Source organism: Mytilus galloprovincialis, chromosome 3, assembly GCF_965363235.1.
Source record: "Mytilus galloprovincialis chromosome 3, xbMytGall1.hap1.1, whole genome shotgun sequence".
NCBI classification, from domain to species: Eukaryota; Metazoa; Mollusca; class Bivalvia; order Mytilida; family Mytilidae; genus Mytilus; species Mytilus galloprovincialis.
Genome location: NC_134840.1, coordinates 48,841,783 through 48,861,148, shown reverse-complemented (window position 1 = coordinate 48,861,148; position 19,366 = coordinate 48,841,783). Strand labels below are relative to the sequence as shown.

Below are 19,366 nucleotides of genomic sequence, written 5' to 3'. Positions count from 1 at the left end.
TTTTTTTACCTGTAATTTCATAAAGTGGGACAATCGGGAAGACACCCTTAGTACAGACATTTTCTTATGTAGATAATGGTAGCTTAGACCTTTTATTATAGTAAGCTAAACCTCCGGGACTTCAACACAATTACAAAAATAACAAAAGAGATCAGATTATAATATAAAAAAGAAGATGTGGTATGATTGCCAATGAGACAACTATCCACAAAAGACCAAAATGACACAGACATTAACAACTATAGGTCACCGTACGGCCTTCAACAATGAGCAAAGCCCATACCGCATAGGAGGCACATACATAAATAATGTGGTGGGGTTAAACATGTTAGCGAGATCCAAACCACAACCCTCCCCCTAACCTGGGACAGTTGTATAACAGTACAACATAAGAACGAACTATAAAAATCAGTTGAAAAAGGCTTAACTCATCAGATGGACAAAAAATACAAGTGGACGTGGCCGGGTACTTATACATCCCGACACAAAAAGACACAATGAACAGATCTGAGAGTACTCGCAGCTATCTGAAAGGTAGTTCAAAGCCACTAACAACTAATAAAAAAAATCATGCCTCTAAGACTAAACTATCAATCCGTACACATCCAACATCACATGGATTTAGTGTAAAGACGTCATAAACAGCCCGAGAAAAACAGGACCTTGTGCAATGCCAAGTTACGGGTATCGACAGATTGTAGATCCATGAATATGTATATGTATATAACATACTAGTAATATTTAGTTGGCTTTTAATTTACTGATAACAAAATCAATATTTATACCAATAAAAACAATATTCAATGATCTTATTACAGTGTTGAATAGGTAACCTTTTAGACTAGGTTTATTTAAAGGAACGACAAGTTTACATGGATCATTTCTAAATTTCCGGGCACGGTTAACAACATTTCCGTAAAAATGAGGATGTGCTATCCCGTTTGAAATAAGTTTTCTACAGGTACAACCAAACTTTAAAACCAAATCTTTATATTTATGGAAAAATTTAGTAAAGGTTTTAAGTAATTTATGGTAACGATATTCCTGGTTTAATAATTTACCAGTAATAAATAGGTTGCGTTCGTTAAAATCAAAAACGTCACAACAGACACGGGCATAGCGAACAAGTTGTGAAATATAAACACCGTAAGATGGTGCTAAAGGAACATAACCATCTAAAAATGGAAAATTAACAATAGGGAACGAAAAATCGTCTCGTTTGTCGTAAATTTAAGTGTGGAAATTCCCGTTTAAAACCGAAATATCTAAATCCAGAAAAGGACAGTTATTATCGAATAAATTTGATTTATTTAAAGTAAGTTCCTTAGGGTAAATTTCAGCAGTATTTTGAGAAAGTTCTTGATTATTTAACGAAAAAATATCATCAAGATAACGGTAAGTGTTGTTGAATTTATCAATTAAATGCAATTTCGACGGGTCTTTACTGAGTTTAGTCATAAACTGTTATTCGTAACAGTACAAAAACAAGTCTGCTATTAAAAGGGCACAATTAGTGCCCGTAGGAATACCTACAACCTGTCAATAAACTTTGTTGCCGAAACGTACATAAATATTATCAAGGAGAAAATTAACAGCTTCAATCATCTCATCACACCTCCAGTAAGTATACCTAGCATATTTACCTTTCTCATTAGAGAAGAAGGCTTTCAATGAGTTGGAGCAAATATATCTACATTCAGCTTCACCAAACGACCATTTAATTGAATAAGAAAGTTTTGTTTAATAAGATAGTGTGGAAGTGAAGTGTAAAGAGTAGAAAAATCAAAACTTTTAACAGAATCAAAAGGACCATCAAAAGCACGTAATTTATCGAAAACATCCAAAGATTTTTTTTACACTCCAAAAAGGGTTTATACCACTATGTTCATATATTTTATTACAATAGATTATGATAAGCTCTTCAATAGTAGTTAATGAACTAGTTAAGAGCACTGAAAGATTAGTTGTAGAACACTTACTACAGGCCGAGATGAAACGATATTTAAATGTTTTTTGTGAAGTTTAGGTAGCCAATACATAGTAGGAACCTTTAAATATTCAGATATAAGGCTTTTGTAAGTGTACTCTCGGGTGTGTTATATTTAAAACATCCGATTGCATTACAGACTATGCCCATTTAAAAAGCAATAAAGTACACAATAGTTTAACTTTAAACATATTTTTAAAGGACTTGTGCGTATTCTCCTATAAGTCAGTTTTTTTTAGTTCAATACAAGTTCGCCGACACTCGAGAAATATATTTTTCATTCAACATTCCGATCCAGGAAGACACCTTTGTAAATAATCAATAATATTCGTTGATTTATTGTTCACAATAAAAGTCGAGGGTGACAAATAATGGCTAAGGTGTAAAAATGTTATTTTGTGTTATATGGTGTACTGTCCCCCAAAGTAATTTGTGTTTATCAATTACATGTGATGATCATGTATGTCATCAATTTTGACGAATTATGTTGTAGCACCACATCTATACAATTTGTTTTGATAAGGTTTTTTATGTACAGTTTGACATCTAATAAACAGAAGAATGCCTTACTTAAGACGATTTGATGCTTGACAAATAATAGATATGAGAAGATGTGGTATGAGTGCCAATGAGACAACTCTCCATCCAAGTCATAATTTGTAAATGTTAACTATTATAGGTTAGGGCCTCAGGGAAAATTAGTTCATTGTAACTAACTGAGTTTACCCTCTTTAAATAAAGAATTTATTATTATTATATTATAACTACTATCTTCAACACGGAGCCTTGGCTTACAAAGAACAGCAAGCTATAAAGGGTCCGAGAAATGACTAATATAAAAATCATCCAAACAGAAAAACCAACGGTTTATTATATAAAACAAAGACACAAAAACACTAATGCACAACATGGACAAACGGCAATTACTGAACATCAGGTTATATAAGCCTATATGATAAAAAAAAACATTTTATTTATGCATATTGTATAGACATATGTCTAATGTTAAAGTCTTTATGTTGAAGATGCCTTTTTGATGTTTGGGTTGCTTATTCATTAACCTGTTCTACACATTTTGTTTCAAACTGATGAACTGAAGTATTTATGAAATTATACCGTTGAGCACGATATACGATGAATTCATAAACCATTTGAAAAAACAAAATTTGGAGCAAAAGCAATAAGAATTGCACCAAAGACTTTAATCGATATTGTTCAAGGAAGAAGTAAAAGAATGTCTATCTTTTCAGACTCGAGACAATATGGAGCTTGACACATGTCTACTATTGGAGTCAAACATGAAGAACATTTATGTCTTTTTTGTTCGTGTTGTTTGTGTTGTCGTATAATTGAAGTATTATTCCATATCTATATCCTTCTGTTTATACTTATGAATTAAACTAGAAAGGAAGTTATAAATCGCTATTTAGAGCACGATACACAATGGATATAAAACATTTGAATAAAGTTAATAAACTGCGCCATACACTTAATTCGATATTGTTTAGTCAGGACATTGATTATATACTGTGATATATATGCAATCGTGCTTGTTTATAGTAGGAACAACAAAGAAGGAATATTTACTCATCAGTTTAATCATATTAAACAACAACATTATAAATAGTGAAACGGAGATTCCTGCTCCCGATCAGTAGCACTTTAATGGAAACCAGCTTTTCCTTTGGTGTTCTTTTTTCTTACGATGATGACATTATGTTTTCTTCAGTATCCTAAAAAATAATGATATGAATTATTGATCTATTTAAATATGACATTCGATAGCCAATCAGCCAACATTTGTATTTCAAGGAAATAGATAGAGACAGGCATCTTCGCTAGCCAAGGATTGTGGTCCAGTAAGCCTTGGCTAGCGAAAATGAGAGACAAATTAAAAAACTTTTATTTATTTATTATTATCATTGTTGACATTGAGAACAAAGTAGAAGTAAATTTCGCCATCTGTTATAAGATAAAACTTTTTAGTGAGATATGGAGCGAATATTAAGTAAATGTTGCATATAACTGACCAAAAGGACCAGTCTATATAAGTAAGAGACACAAATACTTAACATGCTAAGGAGAAAGAACGATTTCAGCCTACAAGCTGATTAGAAATACCAATAAACAAAAAATGCAAGCTAGATTTTGAATCAAAACATTCGTTTGAATGGCGAAAATATTTTTGTGGAGAATTGTTTGTTTCAATCGTTCTGTAATTCAAGTGTAAGTTTTAAAACATTAGTGCGATTATCTTCATTTAAACTTTCTATGGTAAAACTTTTGAACTACGTGAAAAGATCTATTATATTTAAAAGAAAACTTTAATCCATTCATTCAATTTATGTAAGTTTTTACTTCGAAATCATTGATATAATAAAGTTGAACGCAAACAATTTATGAAATATACTTTAAAAGTGTTGGATACCTCACTGCCATTTGAGATTAGGCAAAACACGTTTTCCTTTTTTAAGGAATTGAACAAGCAACTTACCACGGACGACATGTACAGATGGTCGCCTTACAACACTGCGTACAGCATATTTAGGGTAGACATTTGGTCTGATTACTCTCACACCACGTCCTCTTCCGCCGAGACGTTGACGAAGACCATAATAGTCATCATCTATATCAAAACGATCGTTACGATCGAAACGATCGTTATCACCATAGTAACCATATTGAAATCCAAAGGCAACGGCGACACACAACAAAATGATAAGTGCTTTAATCATGGCGATTTTAGATCTGAAATTTGAAGAAAAAAACATAAGAAATAAGATATCACAGTTAATTAAGCACGGAATATTAAAAAGTGGAAACAATTCAAGGTGACACGTCAGATACTAAATGTCTCTGATTTTGCTATAGTTCTGAGCATTATTATTTGTTTAGACATAGAAGGTGTCCTGAAACAATCAATAAATTGTTTTGATAGTGCAAAGAATGATTTTCACTGAATCGCCCGAAAGAATTTTTTTACAAACTAATTCTAGTTTAACTACATAAAATAAAAACAGTAGTTTTGATTTGGTACTAAATAAAAGCTTAATTCTACAATTATAGTTAAATTTAACCAGTTAGAAAATTTCTTAAACCATATTTAATATACAGTAGCTGGGATATTTCTATCAGTTATTAGTGACTAAATTCGAACATGCAATATTCTCTCAAGACTATTCAACTTACTTGCTATTTCAGTCTGGCTAACAGATTGCATTTACTCTGAAAATAAATGTTTATATAGCATTGTGTAAACCTATAGATAAATCATCCACCTTGTCCACCAGACGAGACAATGGTCACTTTTCGTGAAAAATTGCGTAATAATTTCAATTCTGATTGACATACATAATTAGTATGTCCTAACGCTAATCAGAGTCTGTTTGTTACAGTAGTCCCATTGTTATTGTTAAATACCTACATGTTGTACTACATACTAAATGTATGTTGTTGTTATTGGTTTTGGTAGGCGGCTTACTTATGTAGTAATTGCGCCTTTAATCTCAATGTATGTAAAATAAGGGGATAAGCTACCAATTTGTTAAATCATATGTTCCGAGAGGCAGGGTCTCTTTCCCCTGATTTCATTTCTCAATATATGACAGTTTTGCTTTCAACGTCATTCTAACTTAAACTCAAATTCATAGTATCATAGCTTGTGTGGACTTGAAGATGCATACAATATCATGGAATATTTAATAACATTTTAAACAATATATGCATACCTCAAAATGGATCAAAGCTGTAATTTTTATGATTTAGGGGGAACAAGTATTTGAATAATTGAGAATGTTATTCATAACTCAAACCAGAATTTTATCGGAAACCAAAAGTTATAATTGCCATTTCGAAACAAATCAGTTCATGATGGTCAGCGATTACCTTCGGTACAATCGATTACACAAAAAAAAAGAAGCATGCATACTTTTGATAACTGTATCAGAATTGTCTCCAATAACAATCAATAAAACTGAACACGAATTCTGATATTACGGAAGGAAGTTAAATCAATGACAAATATTTAAAATAAATTATTAATTCTAATAAATAATTAAATTTCAGTAATTTTGACCAATTTTATAATTTAATCGTTTAAATGAAACAGGTACTGGAAAATTGCTCTAATCTTCTTTTTTTACAGATCTTGTTTTGATGCTTTTACAGTGAAACGATGATATGCGAAAGTTTGGTTGAAATTGGTGCAGTAGTTTCAGAGGCCCATGTCCCAAGTCAGAAGCCTTTGGTTTTGGTTGACGTTGGTTCACGTCTTTCATATTTATTTCGTAGACTGTTTTGTTTATAAATTCGACCGTTTCTCCATTGAATCATTTCATATTTTTTCACATGTCATGGCCTTTTATAGCTGATTAAATACGGTATGGATTATTTTCGTTTTCCTAGGCCGTACGGTTTCCTTAAATTGTATACAAACGCTCATTGAAATCTAAAACGTATACTCTTCTTCAAAAGACTAAATACTTGTATTTTTTTGTGTAAAAAGGGGGTAAGAGGGTGGTGCCATTGCATACAAATTCTTAAGTTTATAACAATGACAAAAGATAATTTAATTTCTTTTTTTTAAATGCTATTTTCCAGCATTTTTGTTTTTACTGAATATAATGACGTCTTTATACTAAAGAAATATACTGAAAACGTCTTGTTCATTAAGGTAGACACCTCTAACAGCCTTTTGTAACATTTAATAACATTTTAATTTAATGAATATAAGTAAAATTGATAAAAAAAATAAATAATTTAAAGCATTATTCTAATTTTAATAGATTTCAACAACTTATTGAAGTTATGATCCACAATTATCGAGAATATCGGCAGTTATAACCGAATTCTTATTGTTATTTTGTTTGATGGGGGAGAGCGGGGAAGGGGTTATGATTATAATGATTAAACACATACTAACATCTTATAAATCATTCCTGAAGTGTATTGATGTAATTATATGACAAGCTCCCGTTAGCATTATATATGTAATAGTTCAGTATTAAATACTCGAAAACAATTATTAAATAGCTCCCAGTGTATTTATTATTTTACATATATTTTACATATATTTGTATGAATATGATGTAATTTTAGTTCTGTCATACACTTTTCTGAAGTCGTAGCAAAGTGGTGTATCTTTTTTAAGACTTATAAAATAGTTCCTTCGTAAAGATCACCATTGTAACTTCAAACTAACTTCATTCATCAAAAACATTCAGCCTCAAACTAGGTATTTGTTATTTGTAACTTAAAACTAAAGTATTGTAATAAGTCAAACTTTCAACCATCCTGAAGCTAATGCATACTAATTGTTTCTATATCATGTTTATTTTACAAATGATCTGTCTAAATTTCACCTTTTAAACGTTCAGTAGTTACAATGTATACTACGACTCGATTATTTCTGACATTTAAAAATAACTCCTATAAGCTACCCCAATAGAATCGATTAATAAGTAGGACTGTACTTGTGGGAAGTTTTTGCAGGTAGGTTAAAAACAGTTTAAAGTTATTTTAACACACACAACAATAATTTGAAACTGTGCAATTATAAAGTTATAAACAAAGGTCGTGATTCACGGTGTATTTTTTCAAAAAGTATCACTAAATATCATATTAACTCAATTGATGAAATGTAGATTATAGCTATACTATAAATAACTAGAGGTATCTGAGGGGTATATAATTCGTCTGTTGACTAGATTAGTAACTGTATACTATACGTTTAAGAAGTGGAAACAGTGGGAAGGGATGGTTTCACACCATGCTTGTCTCGCGTATCTTGCACGGGGTTCACAACCTCAGAGTTCACACTGTTTTTATCTCGCTGATCTTGCACGCCCTTACAGTCGCATGCAAACATAATTAACACACACAAACACCTTTCGCCGCCACAATGTTTATAAAAGAATACTTCGTGTATTGCATCCTACATCCTTGTTTAATTCCTAGTACGAGAACAGTGGCGGAACTTTTTAAAAAGGGGGGCTCCCTACAGAGTAAAGGGGTGGTTCCAACTATATGCTCCAATTCAAATGCATTGATCGGCCAAAAAAGGGGGTTCCAAACCCGGAACCCCCCCCCCCTGGATCCGCCACTGGAGAAGGAAACACCTCCCGAAACGAAAGCTTGTTTTGTAAGCCATAGTAAGCCAAGGTGTCTGCACTATGCTAGGCGGGGTTTATGTAGAAGTTAGAAATAAAAGTACAGGTTCCAGTCCCGCTCGGGGAGGAAGTTAAGAATCAGATCTACTATAACATCGTTAGCAGGCGCGGATCCAGAGGGGGGGGGGGGGTTCCGGGGGTTGGAACCCCCCGTTTTTTTTGGACGATCAATACATTTGAATGGGGACATGTAATTGGAACCCCCCCCCCCCTTTTGTCCTGGGTTAGGAATCCCCCCCCTTTTTAAAATGGCTGGATCCGCCCCTGGTTAGGTAGGTTTTCTAGGCACTTTATACATATTCTAACGCCTGGTATTTCTTGACCATAAGAAATCCGATGGACAAGGTATAATTTGCAGTTGTCACTACACATAGGCATGCAGACTTATACAGCTTATACAGCTATATATATATATATACGTTAACGCTAATACAGAAAACTCAATTATTTTAAAATCTTTAACTTCCAATTATACTTTATTGAATTCGCTGTCGTGTACGGATAAGAAAGTGCTATTGTAATTAGTTTAAATGTCATAGCAGTTAGTATTTATCACCGATTCTACGGAAACACCTCTAGGGATAACAGTCAATAGACAGTTGGAGAAAATTGATTAACATTCTTCTTATCTCCATATCGATAATCTCGTTAAGAAGAATTGAAATGGAATATTAAATGGTTTGTTTTCTACAGGATGCCTGTAAAGTTTTTGGAAGGAGAAGATGGAAGCAAACTGAAGATATTGGAACATGAAGGATTCTATATCCCAACGTTTCCGTACCCAACACACGCTCAGGAATACGCAACACTGCCGACGTGGAAAGCTAGGGATGATGATTTACTCGTCTGTGCATACCCTAAATCAGGTTTGTACTGTGTTTGTAAATGCTCCACTTGTTACCCTTGTCGCCCGAGACACTGCATTATCCCTCATGCTTCTACAATAATGTAACACACATATATATATATTTATCGCTATTTTGTGCATTTTTCCTTTGATATTTTTTGGTAATAATTTTTCATATCATGCTACTCGCTTGATAGATTGGTAGTGCAAAGTGGGTCGACGGGGCAGGGTAGAAAATTGTTCTGCCGCTGGAGAATCAGTGGGATAAGGACGGACATTTTGCCTTGCAACCGCAACCAACATATCAATCAAAGCTGTTCCAAAGGTAATTCAAAGGACATCGTCACACTCCCACGTCACGAGGAATCAGATTAAGTGTTAATATAAATTAGATAAGCAATATGATTGAAATGCAGATCCTTTGTCAAGGCTATGCTTGTAAGCAAAGCTTAAACACAAGATCTGTATTTTAATCAGATTACATAATAAGTTAATAATTCTAAGTACAAATATTACAATATGCATATTTGCAGGAAACAGATCATTATACTTTAATAGTTAATGGGATTTGGAAACAATTTGTTGGCCTATATTCATATCCGTCTCCTATTTAAATTAGCCCATTTCGTTATTACGTAAAATAATGTGTTGTAATAGCTATGTATTGAATGTTACAAGCACGCAAGAGAAAACAATAGTCAATAAGTACCAAAGAAAACCCAATCAGATATATAGCAGACCATTATACAAGCACAATTATAGTTCAGTACGTGTTTACTCGACTTTTACTCGACCTGATGAACAATTATTAGTGATTAAATCGTTTGCTATTGAATTATAAAAGTACTGCCTATATTTTTTAGCATTTTATGCACTTTTTTCATTGCAACATGAAGCAAAATGAACATGTGGTCTTGTAGAAGATGGCTGTGTATTATGTTATTAAAATGCTACTAACGGAAATAACGGGCTTTGGGTTTCTATCTCACCACTAAGATAACTATAAATTAGACGTTTTGGTGTGGCTAAAAAATATGTTGATTCAGTAAACTTCTCTGCGTACGAAATCCTTTGTCAGAACTTTGCTCAGTCGTGAGCAGAACAAGTTCAATTGGTTCTTTTACGTATACATTTGTTTTAGATAAAAAAAAAAAAAAAAAAAAAAAAAAACTCTAAAAATACAAAAATAAAGGGTTTGCCAAACCTTTATAAGATCTTGTACGTAACTTTTTATAGATACAAATGTATAATTACATTGAAACTTATACATGTTATATATGGTAGTTACGCGCGACCGTTACGTGAACCGGTTAAAGTTTTCCTATGATATATGACTTCGCATTTCGTTTTGCATATTTTAAGTTATTACTCCCTTTTTTAAAATACAGCACAACGATAGTTAACAAAAGAAGTAAAATCAAAATATCAGAAAAAAATAGAATATTTAATTACAAATATAGCAGAGTCATACGGAATGTTATACGCACAGAACTTGATTTTGTAAAGATACGTATCTGTGGTATTCTTCATTACTCCGCCTTTTTCTGGTTTATACCCAGAGACACTGTTTTCTGATGTTGGAGTCCATTACTATTACTAAATTAAATACGATACGATACGCGTTACTAGGCAAATTATTCTTTCTCATTCCCATCTTTCTTTGCTATCCAAAGACTAATGGCTTATGGTCGTAAGCCTTGGCTAGCGAAGATGTCTTGTCCCATACCAGAGTATAAGTGTTTGTTAGAACGTAAATGGCCATACAAACTTCTACGTTACTTCTAATAGATTTCTTGTGAGTTTATACTGTCATTTTATACTATATGTAATTTAAATGATCTGATTGTAGGCACACATTGGTTATGGGAGGTAGTATCAATGTTAAAGCAACAGAAAGCGGAACGGATAGATGCCATAAAAGAATGGAACATGTTAGAAGGCATGGAGCAGGCTAATTTTGACAGTCTTCCTTCACCTAGAATTCTGAATACTCATATATATTTCCGTCATTTACCAAAAGACTTCAAGAATAGGAAATGTAAAATTTTGTACATGCTGAGAAATCCAAAAGATGTGGCCGTGTCATTTTACAACCATCATTCCAAGGTTTTAGAATATGAATATTCCGGCTCATGGGAACATTATTTTACAAGATATCTGAAGGGGGATGGTAAGTCTTTTCATGTCTCAATATGTATTTAAATACTGCATAGTCGTTGGGGACTGGTGTTTAACCTGGAAGTCCGATAAAATTACCAGGAAACTGTTTAGTCCATTAATGCTGAAAAACATCCACCGCAGCAGTTGCAAAAGATTTTTTTCTTTCGATGCATGATTTTTTTTTCTTTAAAATAAATTGAATACTATACATTTATTTCCCGTAGCTGAGGGAGATATGAAGATATGTTCATGCACCAAAGAAGATTCATATTTCACGAGGGCTGTGGCCGATGGAAATATGATTTTTCGAGCGTGAACAAATCTTCATATCTCTCGAAGCTAATGGAAATGAATGTTTTTTAGCACTACCTATGCTTTGTTTACTTACTGAATATAATATCTTAATGTATATACGTTTGTTTTCTTATCAACGTAATAGCTAAACACGGCATAAACATTGGTAAACAGTACGGATCACAGGTAAGTTAATGGTCTTTTTATTTTAAAGGGGCACTAGCTGTCAAAATCATGGTCACCGATTTGACTCAAATTTTCATATTTGATTTATAACAAATGTAAAACATTTATGCGAACTATCAAAGATCTAAAATAAACAGTTTACAGAGCATGGGGTAGATAATATATAGGTTCGTTTCGTGTGTATTTTAGTCCAGACGCCATCTAATTACCTATCGATTTGATCTCAGATGACCATACAAGCGTTAGCCTTTCAAAACGGCTATTCGACTCTTAGCTGATGAAAATGGAAAGTGCTCTCGCTTTGTAGATTAATTCATTTACTAGAATAGCCACGTGCATCAATCAGCAAATTTTACCACACACGTGAGGTCACACGCTATGAATTATTATCGTTTAACGTTGTTGTTTACTCCAGAAGATTCGACTATTTATAGATAAAGGTTACCTGTGTAAAATCTAATTGCTAAAATAGAGAGGACAAATCCGATACTCTACGGAATTGAAGGACATTTACTTGGTTTGGATTGTCCTAACCAACCAATAAACTTTGATTATTCACGTCTAGTAATATCTTCCAATCAGGAAGCAAGAAAAATTCACGCACTATCTGTCCATCGTTCAATTCTTAATTTTGACTCGAGAATAAGCGATGTAAACATAAATAAAGACATGACTAGATTAAACCAACACGTGCAATTGGATTTTATAGGTTTGTTTGATTTTATTTTATAGATTAAAAATAGATGTTTCTCATTGTTTTTAACCGTATAAGAATGATTTTATGTGCATCGAATTCGTATTCAAATGATTTACCGTAGTTTCACTTTCATTGTTGACATTCTTTTTCTTTAAATAACCAGTACACGTACAATGCATGCGTTGTCAATCTCTAGCTAGGGGTTAAATTGAAGTTCACATGAATACGGATTTAAAGAGGTCGACTCATTCACTTGGAAGTGAATTACTAATTATCAATGTTTCTTAGCGTAATTTGACAAAATTGAACCTTTTCGGCTGCAAAAAGCGATTTGTTATTTCACTATTTCACTTTCATTATTGATTGAACAGAAAAAAATCAAACTTTAGATTTTTTATATATCTCGTAGCTAGTGCCACTTTAACGCTGGAATAAATTTAGACACAGTTATGACTTTAAAAACGCTATTTAAATAAAAACCACTAAGTTCAAAACGGTATAACCGCGCGTAACGTCATACTACGAAGTCCCGATCTACAGAGGGGAATATGATGTTCAGAGGGGAATATGATACTCAGAGGGGAATATGTAGTTTTGTTCGACGTCACGTGTGATAGTTTCAACCAATCAAATGCTGATTTCACTATCAAAATCAACATGCAGTGGAATAATAGAAAAAGTTCCCCCTTTCCTAACGCAATATTAATTAAGTTGACGTCATAGGTCAAGTTGACGTCATAGGACAACCCATGATCGGTACAATTTATCAAATACAGTTTGGTCCAAGTCGGAGAATACAAAAATAAGAAGATGTGGTATGATTGACAATTAGACAAACCTCTACCAGTGACTATTTCATTCACAAATTGTATATGTTTGTAATGTCTCAAATGAACGAAAGCTAGATATATGTTTAACTGGCATACAATTGCGACACTATTTGTTTTCTTCAGTTGATTATGGTTCCTGGTTTGAGTACACCTTAGACTGGGAACGAGTGATGGAGGATAACCCTGAGTATCCGATACATACACTACACTACGAATCCATGAAACAGGTATGATATATGTATATGTTAGAAATCATAATAGAATCTAATACCTCAGGGTGCGGGATTTTCTTGCTGCGTTGAAGACCTTTGGTGGCCTTCTACTGGTTTCTGTCCTATGGTCGGGTTGTTGTCTCTTTGACACATTCCCTGTTTCCATTCTCAATTTTATTAACATCTCATAAATTCATGCTTTCGTCTCATACTTCCAAAATAGCTACAAGACAACGGAATAAGACCAGACAGCTCTTATTCAGGGATAACAAGAGAATGGAAAGTCATTTCCCGTAATACATAGACATTGTAGTTAGCCGAGACCCAGTGAGAGGTTTTCTTTCTTCGGTATAACGCGTTATTTCTAAGAGTTATATCCACATACAAACTTTCGGACGTAATTTCAAAGCCCTTTGACAAGAATACGCCTGTAATGTTATCACACTATGTTTGATTCAGAATGAATTTGCTTAATAAAGTTTAGTACTCCACCGACCCTATAGGAAACAGATGTAGCTAGATATGTGACATCCCGGATTTAAAATTGAATGAGACTCGATCATCCATTTCACTCAACTTAAACTATTCATTTATATAACATCATTTATATATATTTGCCTTTAGAATAACAAAAATCGAAGTGACTATGAAGAAGCTGATCATGTGTGAAGACGATCATGCACTAGTTTATAAATAAGACACATGTTACATGTTTTCTACTTGTAGCTGTTTATTGCATGATTCTACGTGTGGGATATTGTTAATATTATTTTATTTCTTACATAATATGTAATATCTGAATATTTGGTTGAATTTTGAGTACATTATCAGGGGCGTAGCTAGAAAGAAACGATGTGGAAGCAACTACCAAGAAAATTTTTTGGGACCCTATGCAGAAATTATTTTTTTTTTCGGTTTTCGGTCATAGGACGGTTAAAAGAGGAGCTATATGTAGATAAAAATGTATGAATGTAAAACTATTAATAAATCTTCTGAATATAGTTATACATAAACAACACATATTTGTGATACAGAATTTACTCAAAATTGTCCAAAATCTGCTCTTCGGGTCTGGGCAGAAACAAACTTCTCTATTACTTTGTCAACATTCACACTGAAATCCCGATGAATATGCAGTAATGCTATGTAACTTTCGTTGTTCATTGTTGATCGTACATTTGTTTTCAATTACATACGTAGTACCGTGACTGATAGTTCTCAGGGCCATCGTGGTATGGTAGCACTCGCGAGATGTTATAAACCAGCGTACGTGTTCGGCATCGAGCGACCTCCTAATTGAATTCGTCAAAATTACATGCAAGGTCAGTTTCGTATGTTTCAGACAATATTGAGATTTGTTCGTTTGTGATATTTCCTACAACACGATGAAGCAGATACAGCACAAAGAAGCGATTTTCTGATAACTTGACGCGACTCCACTCTCCAGTTGCCTTATCATATGTTCTATGAACGCAAAAAATAATGAGACTTTCAAATACTGTTTTGGCGTGGTTGCAAGGTGATTGGCTCCGGTAGTCTGTCAACCACATCGCCTCGGCATATTTTCAACGATATCGAAGGGATCTGATAGTTCGAATGCCGATTGGTACATCTCATTCCAAACTGATGAACTGTACACTGTAAAATGTGCTCCAAAACTACAAATCTAAGACTGAGTATTACAAATTCAAAAGTAAAAATCTTGTAAAAGATACAAGTAACCTTCCGATTTTGTCATAATCTCCAAAAAAAAAATTATTTTGAAACCAAATGTCGTTATTTAATGATATTTCATCAATTAAAAAAAGTGACAACATAGGTGTTTCCTTTAACATTCAATTTATAAATTTTTATTTTGCCATTTCTTTTTTTGCATGCCGAATCAATGTGCACGCAACTTCGGAGCTACGATCTTTTTCTGAATGAACAGCTTCATCAACACTTGTAACTAGGTTGTCAAACTAATATCCGGGATAGACGGAAAAGACACCAACAGTCTCCGATTCCGATTGACCAACTAATCTCTCTTCTGCTTTTTTTTTTCTTTTTGTGAAAATGACGTGGATGCACGTGCTGTCGTGCCTCCGGGTAGCTACGCCCCTGATTATTTCAAAACTAACCGTCTGTCGACAAAAAATCGAGTGCATGACAGTCAAGTTTAGTTACATCAATCTCTACAAAATAAGATTACACCGGGTAACAGTACAAAACAAATTTGGGCACATCAAATGTTTTCATCTGAACTGATTTATTTTATATCCCGCCACAAAGTGACAATAGACAACTTACTGGATCTGAGTAGATGATAACGTTTTAACTCGACTTTTATCGGTGTTAGTATCCTTAATTAATTGAAGCAGTTTTGCCATAGTAGTGTTTCTGTCTTTTATCTTTAAACTTATAATAGACAGCAGCTGTTTATCAAAATGCCTGTAAGCACTAGTGCGAAGTAAAATTATACATTATATAGTATAAAGCATTGGTTGTAGCTGATTCAACTACCATTTCGGACAAAGGAAGATAACTCCAATTATGACATCATTGATATTTTTAGAACATATATTATATTCCTGTACCTTGAACAAGTTATGCTATTTTCTTGACAAGTATAACATCACCCTGTAACTTGAATATCTGAGTATATATTACATTGATAAATTTCTGGAAATTTTCATGGATAGGATGTTTAGAATGTTATGATACGTGGACTATATATTATTTTGTGTATGGATCTGTATGATTATCTCTAAAGTAGTGATCAACCTTGGAAGAGTTAGATATTAATTCAGTACCATAGGGTTTTGTTTGCATTGTCTTTACCCCAAAACAGAGCGGAGTTGAAAGATTTTTTTAGAACGAATTTTAATAAAGATTTTTTTTTTATATCAACATGGCAAATCTTTCCAAGATGAGCAATTCCGACTCTGGAACTCTTGATATAACGTATGTTTTTATTTTTTGCAGAACAGTTTAAATGAAATAAAACGAATTGCAAAATTCCTGGAAATTGAAGTCACTGATGATTTGGTTCGGGAAATTGATGATTTGTGTTCATTTGAGAAGATGAAAAAAGAGAAAAATAAACATGAAGATGTGAATGAATGGAAAGATAAAGAGCCTGGAATGTATCGTAAAGGTAGGGAAGTGTTGTAATATTTTGTTCTATGTCACATTTCTGTATAAAAATGATACATAATTGGATAAGATTAAAAAACGATTTGGTGATATACAACAGTGAGACAGTAACATAAAGACAAAATCAAAACAAAAAGACTTACACAGGGCATATATACAAGATGTAAATAAATTAAACAGAAACAATCGAGGACCTGCATTATTCTTGGTTCACCAATGAGATTTCCACACAACGAAATTCATCCTGTTGAAAGCATACAGTCTGCAAAGCACGTGTATATGACCAAAATGTAAAGTTGTAAATTGACCAACATATGTATCTGAAAGACATCGGTCTGTACAGGAAATTAATAAAGCCACAAATTTGCTCAAGTATTCATTTGCATTCAGGAACAGTATAACTCCTTTTTAAATTTTCGATTTCGGCAGAAATGAATAAGGTGTTATTAATGCATTAAACAGTCTTAATAATCATAAGGTGATGCATGTATAACACTGTCCAACTCGTATGAAAGCTAATGAAGACAAAATATGAATATGACTATGCGGTATGGGCAAAGGCCCATACCGCATAGTCAGCGACAAAAAGGCCCCGAAGTTACAGATGTAACACATTCAAACGAGAAAACCGGCCGTCTATGTGCACATAAATGAATGAACAACCGAAATGTAATGCATGAATGATACAGTCTTACACATAGCATTCAATGAGTTGATGTATGCAATTGTAAAATATCTTAAACTTTATCGAACCTTTGTGTCATACTTTGTTAGACATTTCATCAGTTTATACTTCTTTGTAAAAAGGAGAATTTAACAACGAAAATTACCCACTCAGCAAGCTATAAAAGCCACTGTCATGACGAACGAGAAAACCAACGGGCTGATAATAATAATACTGTATTCTAAAAGCAATAGAGCTTATAAGATACATACACATAGTAATAATAATTTTACATTTACCAATATAATAATTTTTACAAGAGTTACATAATATATATAAATATAGGGGTGTACATGAAATAAAATATAATACATTTAATTTAATAATAAACAAAATACGAAATACGAGCGGAGAATTATAATTATAATAAAGTGAGAACAAATATATACTTTGTAATGCAATTACATTCCATTTTTTTCGCTGATTTGCTTTGTTATTGTTTACTGTTTATATAAACACAGATAATAAAATTTACAATTTAATTTGGTTGAAATATCTAGCCAATTTCCAAACAGAAATTATCTCTTGAGAAAATGAAAACACAACAAAAATACGTAAGGAATGACTGTAATATTTTTTTTCTGTCTATGAAGAAATAACATAAAAAATGTGGTGCACACCAAATAACGCGCGTAGGTGCAGCACATTTTTTTTTTTATGTTATTTCGAATAGACTGACAAAATATTACAGTCATTTCTTATAATTTAATTCTAAATTCAGTTTTAAACCGGCGTAAATCATGAAAAAACATTGATGAAATTATGTCTATGATATGATAAACAAAACGACGTCAGCCAATTCCAATCAAAAGACTCGTAACATCCAAAATTAAGTTATAACCAAATAAACAAACAAACCTGTGACAATTCTGCCTCTATTGGTATTAAGTTGTTTAAAATCAATTTAAAATGATATGTATGCTTGTACCATTTCTTCACGTTTCACCCTTTTCTTCATATATGTTATTTTATTTCAGGACAAGTTGGTGATTGGAAGAACTGGTTCACTGTCGCACAAGACGACTTATTTGACAAGTTCTATAAAGAAAAAATGTCAAAATCAAAAGTCAAAATGCAATTCAGTGTTTAAAATAATGAAGGAAATATTAAAGAAATCCAGAATTTAACAATCAACGTTTTCAAAGGATGAGGGAAACAATGTTTGAATATATATGGTGCTAAGGAAATAATTGTTTATACACATTATGTTCAATTATAACCAGTCAATTTTTCTGTTATTTGTTAAAATATAATACATGATATCGTTTATTTTTATTTTTATACACAGTAATTTTCATTGATTTTATGTCTGAATATATAAACACACATCATGCATTCGATATTTAAACACAGGTCAACCAGTTATTTTTTTATCAATAGTCAGTCATCGTAACTATAATGACAGCACTATATATAACTAAGAAGATGTGCCAATGAGACTATTCTCAATCCAAGTCATTTGTGTAAAATGTAGACAATAACTATAGGTGATAGAACAGTCTTCAACAAAGAGCCTTGGCTAACACCGAACAGCAAGCTATAAAGGGCCCAGCTAATGACTAGTGTAAAACAATTCAAACAGGAAAACCAACTATAGACTGATAGATTCTTAATAAGAGACTTTTCATTAAAATGTTGAAACACAATTATGTTGTACATTAACGAGACTATAACGCACAAATGAAAGTACTATTATACACTTGAGTAAAACTAAAGTTTTGTTCTGACACAGGACTTGTAAGCATTGGCTCGGAAGTAATCATGTACAGTGGACAACCTATATGTGTGATCATTAAAATAAGGACATGATGTAGGCAATCATAGTTCAAATGAAGTTGATGAAAGAAATTATCATAGGCAATCGCCAAGCCTTAAAAAATGAGAAAAACTTTTACTCCGACATGAAAAATACGAAACAATCCGAAACTGAGAAAAATGACGACCTGTTTGTCTCAGAATTGACAAGTAATAATCAAAGATACCTTCTGCATATGAATATAAAAAAGAAGATGTGGTATGAGGCCAATGAGACAACTGTTCACAAGAGACTAAAATGACACAGACATTAACAACTATAGGTCACCGTACGGCCTTCAACAATGAGTAAAACCCATACCGCATAGTCAG

At 32.9% G+C, this 19,366-nt stretch overlaps 1 protein-coding gene and 1 long non-coding RNA gene across 2 annotated transcripts; one reads left to right on the top strand and one right to left on the bottom strand.

Annotated features, from left to right (window-relative positions):
• Window positions 1-3,564: 3,564 nt before the first annotated feature.
• On the bottom strand, window positions 3,565-5,283 carry LOC143068193 (uncharacterized). The gene is made up of 3 exons (XR_012976134.1): window positions 5,177-5,283; window positions 4,482-4,735; window positions 3,565-3,720 (listed from the first exon to the last, which is right to left on the bottom strand). It is a non-coding gene; the product is annotated as an uncharacterized LOC143068193 (long non-coding RNA).
• A 2,087-nt stretch (window positions 5,284-7,370) lies between these two features.
• LOC143068192 (sulfotransferase 1B1-like) lies at window positions 7,371-18,506 on the top strand. The gene is made up of 6 exons (XM_076242053.1): window positions 7,371-7,477; window positions 8,848-9,020; window positions 10,851-11,171; window positions 13,292-13,395; window positions 16,345-16,516; window positions 18,217-18,506. Exons 2-6 carry the CDS (start codon window positions 8,849-8,851, stop codon window positions 18,327-18,329), a joined length of 882 nt encoding a protein of 293 aa, XP_076098168.1. The 5' UTR covers window positions 7,371-7,477; window position 8,848; the 3' UTR covers window positions 18,330-18,506.
• The last annotated feature ends 860 nt before the right edge of the window (window positions 18,507-19,366 follow it).

Coding starts and splice junctions, on each gene's coding strand:
- LOC143068192 (XM_076242053.1), top strand. CDS start 8,849: ATGCCTGTAAAGTTTTTGGAAGGAGAAGATGGAAGCAAACTGAAGATA. Junction 9,021..10,850: donor CTGTGCATACCCTAAATCAG/GTTTGTACTGTG, acceptor ATCTGATTGTAG/GCACACATTGGTTATGGGAG. Junction 11,172..13,291: donor AAGATATCTGAAGGGGGATG/GTAAGTCTTTTC, acceptor TGTTTTCTTCAG/TTGATTATGGTTCCTGGTTT.